At 41.6% G+C, this 10,025-nt stretch overlaps 1 protein-coding gene and 1 long non-coding RNA gene across 5 annotated transcripts in view; one reads left to right on the forward strand and one right to left on the reverse strand.

The window, feature by feature from the left end:
• efr3a (EFR3 homolog A) overlaps nucleotides 1-5,759 on the forward strand; it is a 103,739-nt gene extending 97,980 nt beyond the window's left edge. For all 4 annotated transcript variants that reach the window (XM_080779221.1, XM_080779220.1, XM_080779219.1 and 1 more), the window contains 3 exons: nucleotides 132-235; nucleotides 1,009-1,058; nucleotides 1,925-5,759. In XM_080779221.1, coding sequence (XP_080635347.1) covers nucleotides 132-235; nucleotides 1,009-1,058; nucleotides 1,925-2,030 — 260 coding nt within the window. In that variant the 3' untranslated portion in view covers nucleotides 2,031-5,759. The remainder of the gene's footprint in view (nucleotides 1-131; nucleotides 236-1,008; nucleotides 1,059-1,924) is intronic.
• LOC308326383 lies at nucleotides 2,758-8,381 on the reverse strand. Its single transcript, XR_013965089.1, has 2 exons — nucleotides 6,382-8,381; nucleotides 2,758-6,349 (listed from the first exon to the last, which is right to left on the reverse strand). It is a non-coding gene; the product is annotated as an uncharacterized lncRNA (long non-coding RNA).
• Nucleotides 8,382-10,025: the final 1,644 nt, after the last annotated feature.

The raw sequence follows: 10,025 nt of genomic DNA on the forward strand, positions 1-10,025 counted from the left end.
TGTGTGTGTTGCTTTAACATGCGTCTAAATGTACCAATGGCAGTCAATGAGTCAACTCTGAGGGACATGATATGATGACGCATGTTTTCTTTTTTTAATTATTATTATTATGTGTTTGTTTTTTCCCCCAGACACTGCAGGTCAGGAGGAGCTGGAGAAGGAGAAGAGACGCCAGGTGATTGAGAAGTTCCAGAAAGCTCCGTTCGAGGAGATCGCTGCTCACTGCGAGTCCAAGGTAACCGCACGCACGCACGCATGCACGCACGCACGCACACACACACACACACACACACACACACACACACACACACACACACACACACACACACACGTATGCATGCACACACACACACACACACACACACACACACACGTACACGTATGCATGCACACGCACGCACACACACACATATGCACACACACGCACACACATATGCACACACACACACAAACGGACGGCTTGGAATCTGACCAAATTTCACAGATCCATTAAGGTTTTGTTTTTACCCATGAAGAGCTCTACTTTCAGGTACAGTGTACTGTAATAGTCCTGATTAAATCAAGGCAGTCCTGACTCCTGATTCTACCAACATTGTCCTGCGCCCTGAAACATTGCTCTTCTGTTGGACAATGATACGCATTGCACAGGAACACAAGATTTGAAAATGTTTGAGTGCGGTCTGACTCTGGCCAACAGACCAGCTCGTGCCTCCTGAATCACTGCCGTCCACACCCTCCTATCTAGCATCAGGGTCCGGAGCTCTGCACTCTCCAGTGTTATCTAAGCTGATGCAATGCCCTGCCAGCCTCATCCTTCTCTCTCTGACTTTGTCTGTGACCCGTGGTATGCCCCCCGTAGAGGACCACATTTCTGATGTGGTCCGTCCATGTGACAGCTAGTGCCATTCATAGCATACAGGTATGCTTTTATTTTTGTTCCCCATGTCATCTGATGAGAATGTTTCAGAATGATTCAATGCTTAATGTGAATGTATTCTTTTCATTCAGGCCAACTTGTTGCATGACAGACTGGCCCAAATCTTCGAACTCACAATCCGGTAAGTTGCTCCCTTGCAACATAAAGAAAGAAAAGCAGGTGCCCTTGGTTGAGGCAGTGGGTGCTCAGATTTAAATAGAACTTAGGTGAAAAAAAAAAGAATAGTGGAGCTGCCGACGCGTTTCGGCCGTAGCCTTCCTCAGAGCAGATTAAAGTATAGAGATACCATTTTAAGAAAAGTGCTTGCGTGCGTATAGTACATTAATGTACCGGTATGCAGTCAATACTTGGTCTGGGCTACTTTTTAACAAATCATTTCATCAATGGGACGTGGCATGGAGGCGATCAGCCTTTATTTTTTTTAATATATTTTTTATCCCACGAATTTGTAACCCATTTTTCACCCCTGTGCCAATCATCTACTGTGATCCTGGGCTCTACACCCCCCCCGCCAACCTGGGGAGAGCAACGGACTTAACTCATGCTCCCTTCATGCCTGAGTGTCCAAGTTGCTCCTTTACACCTGACAGGGGGGAGTTTCCCTGGTTGGACGTAGCGCGTGGAAGGAACACGTTATTCCAACCAGTTCCTTTCCCCTCCATCAGGGGGAGGCAGTTTAGAGACCAGGATTACTGCATGTTTTTGTGAGGGTACCTACCCTAGGGGACACGGGGAGAACATGCAAACTCCACACAGATCAGCCTGTATAACTGTTGAGGTTTTATGGAAGCCCAGGTTTGCTTTAATAACGGCCATAAATTAATTGTTATTGTTCGGTCTTATGTCATCGACCACCGTAATCAATTGATATTAAAAAATCTGTGAAAAGGCGATCTCTGCGTCAAAAGGCTATTTTAACACCGAGTGAGTTAATGGCTTCATGTCTTTAACGGTGACATCTATTGTCATCCTCTCTCTGCTGTGCAGGCCTCCTCCCAGTCCGTCCGGAGTGGTGTCCATCACATCCGGTCTCCCACAGCGCCAGTCTGTCCCCGTGTACGAAATGAAGTTCCCGGACCTTTGCGTCTACTGAACGACCACACACACGCGTGCGCACACACACACACACACACATACACACCCACCTTCGTATTACTACACTTGTGAGGACAGCATTAGGAGGGTGATTTTAGTACACGTAAATTGTCACGCACTGATTTACAAGCTCACAATGTGCCTCGCTGGCCCGAGTTGTGAGAGCTTGGGCTTTGGCAATGTTTTGGTACACGTCATTTGTCACACACTAAAGTTTAAGCCCTAAACTCTTCTCAACTTCTAGTAGATTTGTATAATAAGTGCAGTAATACAAACACACACACACACCGTGGTATATACATACAGCCCTTAGTCCACAAATACAACGTCACACAGTTCCACCGAGTCGAAGTTTCTAAACATTGTGAAGTGAACACGGGAACACAACACGTACGTTCCGAAACATGAGCTTCTCATACAAATGAACACAAACATATGAGCACAGGACTGTGTTCACGGCTAAAACATTGCACGCATACAGAGCATTCATTGTCCGTCGCCCACAGAAACCATATGCAGGAAGCGGTGGAAATGGAGAAAAACTGTTCATATCATTTCATTGGACAACAGACACGAGTCGCATGTCAAATCAAACGACTGAAACAATGTCAAACTAAATGCTGAAAGAGTAGGTCCTTCGAATTCTGAGTCCCACAAATGGAACTACACTACGGCAAAAAGTGTATAGGACCAGACTTGTATGTACGTACTTCACCCGGAAGCAGTCTTTTTTTCTTTTATTTTTCGACCAACCACAACACGGCTTTCATGCCCTGTGAATGTAAAACGGATCTGCAAAGCGTCAACTTAACTTGTTTCTCTAAATCATATAGAGAATTATCCTATAAACGGTGAGCCAGCTACATGTTTTTCGGCATGTGAGACCAGCTAATACACATCTCTTAAGGAGTGTATCATTTTGTATTGAGCAATAAGCCTGATAAATCTACAAAATGTATCTATTTTTGCTGCCAGCTTTGTGCTGTTGTAGGGTAGCTGACCGCCAGGTTAAGACGACGCTAAAGCATTTCTTAGCGGAATAGCGGGCTCGCCGCATGCTGCACGCTAATTATCACCGTATATTAAGTAAAAAGGAAACGGATTGAGTGTTTAAAATAATAATAATAAAAAACAGAGGAAATGGCAATATACAATAATATAAACTAACGTGTCAGACTCGGAGACATGCAAACCAGATTAACATTATATATAGTTTCTATTCTATGTAGGCTAAAGAGTGTTTGATAGACATTGGTCATCTGTATGTTGCTATGCTCACTCAGATCTCTTGGTACCCTCTATTGAATTAACACCAACATTATTAAAAGTCATTTATAATGCTGGTTAATTATTAAAACTAATGTATAATATTGGATGGACCTGAATATGGCCAGGCCGACAGTCTTGAATTGAATGTAAGTTAATATGATATAGGTACTGTGCATTCTGTTGAACCAGGAGTTGCACTTGGCGATGTCTTTCAGTGTTTGTCTTCAAGTCTTTGGGCCGCAGTGTTGAACAAACCTTTTATCTAAAACAAATACTAGAAGTCTTCCTTAGCTTCGCCTTTTTAGAGCACTTTCATTGGCGTGTGTGCCTTTTCACACCAGCAAATTTAGCACATTTTATGGATGATTTTGGGCTTTCTTCTCTGTAAAGTTGCTTGTAAATATTGGTAGTTGTAATTATTTTGGGGCCATTTTCAGTATAACCACTTTAACACGTACGTACATCTGCTATTTAAAAAATATTTTGAGGGTGAAAAAAATAATAAACTACAAATATTGAAAAAACGTTACGGAAAAACAAGCCCAAAGTCACTTATAATAAGCAGACTTGGCAACACTGCTGCCTCGGCAATGGGGGCGACGGAGCGTGGTCAGAAGCCAGAAGTAGAACGGCACCTGTAAACATGATACACAGCCAATCATAATGCACTGAATGCACTGCCTCTAAAATGTTAAGGCAAGGCAATTTTTATTTGAGCAAAATTACAGAGTTTAATTCCAAAACAAGTTGGAAAAAAGCAATTAATCTCCATGTACAAATTGATTGCTTCTGCTGGAAAGATAACATAACTGTAGTTCAAGTTTGATGAGATTGTGTAACTTGTTTGCTTAGATTATGTCCGATAAGGATGACATGTTAACCAGCAATTTATGACAATGTGAGCACCACTTCTGAATGGAGGACGATGATGATAATGATACCTTGCAATACATTCCTATAAGTCAGTGGTTTTCAACCTTTTTCATATCAAGGTCCATTATTTATCTTAGAATATTTTCTTATCGTTGGATAAGATTGTGTCCACAATTTCATGCTGTATTGATGGGGTACCATAGGAGAGACAACAGGCAAACGATGATCAAAATAACATTGTTTCTACATTATCTAATTGGGCTGACTTAAAGATCTATAGCCTAAGGGTCCATTTGGTTACCTCTTCCATCATTTTGCTGCGGACCACCTCAATCCTCCTCAAGGATCATGGTAGTCCCCAGACCACTGTTTGAGAACCACTGCTATACGAGATTTGAACTGTGTTGAGAGTGACATTTTCACTAGTGGGGGACATCACATACACTATCAACATGAATATCTAAACGGTATTTTTCTTTTTACTGTATTACTCTTCAAATGACTTTTGATATTAGCTTGTAATAAGTCAGGTGTTATAGGTCTACGTCTATCTGTCCTGTCCATTGCTACTAATATGTGTTATCTCATGCATCTGTTGGCTCTAGAGCCTTATTGGGGAACTTTCTAGATTATGAAGAATCCGGCGTCCAGTGGAATCCATGTCTTGTATAACATAGTCTTATAGGTTCCAATTCTGTGCTGTATTCGTGGACTTGTTCATCATAACCTACTTCATGTAGAGAACCAAATGACTTACTTTGCCAAAGACGGCAGTCACTCCCTCCCCCGTCTTACCATTAACAGATCACACATGGACCATTGATATGCACGAGCTGCGTCGGCAACTTAATTTGTAGCTTGGTAAAAGGTGTGAATGGGGCAGCCAATGTTATGGAGCCCATTCTTTTTTTTCCTCACCTCCGTCTTTCAGCAGCCTACGCTACGCATCTGTTATGGGGATTGGGGACGCGTTCTAGCGTGCACCGCACCGTGCCTGTGCAGGTACGGCACTTATTGGCAAGTGTTGGTACCACGCCGTGGTACTGTATGCTACAACTTCAAGCCAGCTTGAAAAAGCTTTAATTTAAAGAATGACACATCCACTGCGATCCATAACTTGGACATGCTGTTCGGTTAGGATCCATTGTAATATGTTTGGTTTCAGATGGTGGGCACTGTACTGTATGTATAAGAGGGTTTAAGAATTGAAGAGTACGTAATGGAGTATGTTTTATGTACACCGGGGATAGAGGTAATGTGTTTAAGAGATGGTGGCTCGTATGTTTAAAGTTGACATGGTTTGGTTGGTTTTCAGAATGCGCTTAAATTATACCCTCGGCTGTGAGGGTCCGAAATAAATAGGCCCTACCTTGTTGTTGACCCGGAGATGCTTTTAAGCATCAGCACAATGCGATGTCTTACCTTGACATGTACGGAGGAGGCATTTTTAGGACTGTTGTCACTTCATTGGAAATGCTTTGTCTGAATGAACTGCATGACTATACCGTCTGTCGTATCATTGCTGTCGGGGCAAGAAACGTCTTGTCTCCATTTTTGTTTCTGAATTAACTCCCTGCAGCGTGACGCGTCACACAAAACCATCACAAGTATCAGATCCACAAGCTGGAAACACGGTGTGAAGCGATGCGTTTTGAATTTGAATCCCGATAAGTAACATTTTTGGATACTACCCGACAGAGAAGATACAGTGTTGGCTATGGGACGCAATTAAAATAGTCTGTAAATCAGGTATTGACAGAACAGCTGCCAGTGGAATGAATGAGGACCCTTTCTTTCTGCCCCCTAATTTTCCAATTAGCAGTAAAGTTCCCTAATTAACTGTCTCATTAAGTCGCTTACTATATATATAGTATGACCTCCTCTATGAATGAGTCAATATCTAGCATATTATATATTTTTGTATAGATTGTATTATTGTGTTATTGCTTGAGTTTGTTGCCGGGGAGATTTGCTTGTGTCGTTTTCCTGGAGGAAGTGGCCGTTTATTTCAATCTGGTGATGTCACAGGTGCCCTGTGATGTCCCTGGTTCACTGTGATGTTACAGATTTGAATACTTTATTACCTTAACGTCATTGTCATTAAGTTTGCAAATGTACGGCATAGTGCAGTAAAACGCTTCAGCGTGATGTCACACGTCCAGTGTGATGTCACTGCTTCCCCCCCCCCCCCCCCCCCACACACACACACACACACACACACAGTCACACAGTCACACACACACAAAATATAAAATGTAATATATAATATTCTATATTAAATTCCGCTTGTGGGTTGATGCTAATGGGTGAGAAATGCCCCAAAACATGACATTGTTTGTCTTAGGTTAGGTCACAGACGTGATATGCCCATATATGGACACCACTTGAAACTGGATTTTTGTGTCCTCTACATTTCATAATTATTTCAAACATTGTTTGTATAACAAGCATACGTTGGAAAAAAGTACAAATATGTAATGTTTGTAGAAATAGTTTTTAATATCAGAGCCACTGTGAATCAATGTTTTCTGCTTAATTAGATAAAAATGTAGATGAGTTGACGGTGTACTTGGAATTAACCCAATCGCTCAGCAGAGTAGCACTTGGAAGATGTTAAGGTTACCGTTTAATGATTAATGAATGACTATTTACAATAGCTAATTTCTCCCAATCTATTTGTAGTAATTTTGCCAATTCGTAAGGAGCGTTGGCAGACTACATAGCCCGTAGAAGTATGTGTAGCGAGTCTAGCGACAAATGTCACCCTCCCCGTCCGGCTTTCCTCCCTCCGAACATGGCCATTTGTGTTCGCATCGACCAGTGGTTCTCAAAGTCAAAGTTTTAACCCACTTTAACCCTATTTTGTCATCTATTCGGAAAATCTGAAAGTTTGAAAGTTTATGGAAACATTGTAACAATTTTGACAACACAAATCCGATCTGAGGATCCCTGGCAACATTTTCAGATGGGGGATCCATGGCCAAAAGCATATACATTTGGGGAAACAAGAAGAAAAATGTTTGACAACCGCTGGTATAGATGCCCGAACAAGCTGGATGCACCACCGCGGTGGATTTGAACCACTAACCTCCACAGTGGTGGAGAAGCATAGCATAACCCCTGCAGAACTTGAACCCCAAATAACCGTAATTAACTGATTAACGTGATGTTTGGGCAGAACAATCCAACACTGCTGACACTGACGGGTGTATTTACGTAGATTAGCAAATAAAATGCACATCTTTGTGACACTACAAGATCTGGTATCAAGTGTTGATGACATTGTTGGTGACTTATCAGTCGATCGATTGAATTGATTGATTTGGTAGAATATTCTCATTAGGCCAGTAGTTCTCAAAGTGTGGTCCAGGTACCCTTAGGGTTTACTGAGGGGGTGCTAAATGAGTAAATGTATCCTTACTGTAATTCTAAGAGTGTATAGGCTACAAATGGAACCAAATGGACCCTTACGGGTCCATTAGAGTTATGTGGGTCCTTGGAGTTAAAAGAGTTTGAGAACCACTGTGTTGGATGGTCCTGAACTAATTTCTTGCTGGAGAAGACCTCAATTGAACTTTCATCAGCGACCATACTATGACCACTATTTCTCATGGCTTTGGGACCATATGGGTCTATGTACATGTTAATGTCCAGTTGGTTCCATTTGTACACTCAGAGTTAAATGAACACAAGATTTTACCCATAGATAAATAAGAAAGAAATGTGGTACAAATAGGCGTCTGTGAACTAATGCATATTAAACTAAATGTGAAACAATTTGAACAATGTTGGTGGAGATTTTCAATCAATACTATTCTATAGTTCATACTTCTGATAAAAAAACGTCCGTGTCAATTATCGGTGTAATAGGCCTATAGGCTACTCATTATGTACTCAGTCATTAAACAACCAAAAGTCAAATAAAAATATTTTCAGATGAAAAGATTGCACGAAAAACAAAAAAATACCTTAAATCCATTGGTTGTACTTTGTACAGAGGTGACAAAGTTCATCTTGTTTTCAGTCCCACCTTGCATTACAATCAAACTGTTCTCTGAATTATTAAGGGATAAGTCATGCCTGGCCAAATGGCTCCTCAAGGTGTGTTAAGCCTCTGGCTTAAAGACAAAGCTTATGTTGAGCAGTGAATATGTGCATACATTATTAGAGATTAATTAATGTAATGAATGCGATTACAATAAAAACTGTTTCTATCACATCAGACAACGTTTTTTCTTTCTTTATTTCATAAGGAAGAGACAAAATAAAGCTTGAATTATCCCCTTTCAATCTGTAGTTCTTGTTTAATAAAAACACTGTAGACATGTTATGAGCTACTTCCCGTCAATAAATTCTGTGCATGATAGTGTGACAGTGTCAGAGTTTGGGAGTGCTCGTTGGATATCACTCAACAGCCCGGCGTACCACCTGTTTTGAATTTGCACATAATGCAGGAGGCAGCAGGAGGTTGCTTTACTAAAAACGAGTGCTTCCAAACTCCAAACGAGTGCTTCCATGCAAACTCGAGCACACCCCCTCGGAGGGGTGCGACAAGGAGTGTAACATAATACCGATATATAACCAATAATATTGTTACATACTATCATTTTATCAATTTGGAGGTTCTGATGGTCGCCCAAGCCCATGTTTTAGGTGTCCTACTCTGAAAGACATATACTGTGTATCCCTATTCCCTGACATAATTTTATAGCTAAACGGACAGAATTCTATTTTATTTGAATGATGAAACCCAGCTGCCATTAATAGTTGGAAATGGAAATGGAAATTGCGGAAATTGCGGAAATTGTAATTGCGGAAATTGCGGAAATGGTGGAAATGGAAATTGAGGAAATTGCGGAAATGCGGAAATGGAAATTGCGGAAATGGTAATTGCGGAAATGGTGGAAGCGGAAATTGTGGAAATGGAAATTGAGGAAATTGCGGAAATTGCGGAAATGGTAATTGCGGAAATGGTGGAAGCGGAAATTGCGGAAATGGTAATTGCGGAAATTGCGGAAATGGAAATTGCGGAAATTGCTCTTCACTTATAGCTATCTATTTTCAGGTAGATTGTTTTATTTTACTCAGTCAGCCATATCACTACTTTTTTCATGAAAAAGGTCATAGCTGGGTAATCTATTTTCAGGCAAATTGTGTTTATTGTATTTTATTTTACTCAGCCATAACAATTTATTTTCTGTTAACCAACTTGCTGGCTGGCAGGCAGGCAGACAGCTACTCATAGACAGGCAGACAGACAGACAGCTACTCATGGAGAATTGGACAGGCAGGCAGTCAGACAGCTACTCATAGACAGGCAGACAGACAGCTACTCATGGAGAATTGGACAGGCAGGCAGACAGCTACTCATGGACAATTGGACAGGCAGGAAGGCAGACAGCTACTCATAGACAGACAGACAGCTACTCATGGACAATTGGACAGGCAGGAAGGCAGACAGCTACTCATAGACAGGCAGACAGACAGCTACTCATGGACAATTAGGCAGGCAGGCAGACAGCTACTCATAGACAGGCAGACAGACAGCTACTCATGGACAATTAGGCAGGCAGGCAGACAGACAGCTACTCAGACAGGCAGACAGACAGCTATACTCATGGACAATTGGACAGGCAGGCAGGCAGACAGACAGCTACTCATAGACAGGCAGGCAGACAGCTACTCATAGACAGGCAGACAGTAAGACAGCTACTCATTGACAGACAGACAAATAACTACTCATGGACAGACAGACAGGCAGGCAGGCAGGCAAAGAGCTACTCATGTTATGTTATTATGTTATTATAACAGCTACTCATGTTATGTGCAATAATTTGTGCAGTTATGGAAA

Source organism: Protomyctophum bolini (genome assembly GCF_963924005.1).
Source record: "Protomyctophum bolini genome assembly, chromosome: 12".
Lineage (NCBI taxonomy): Eukaryota > Metazoa > Chordata > Actinopteri > Myctophiformes > Myctophidae > Protomyctophum > Protomyctophum bolini.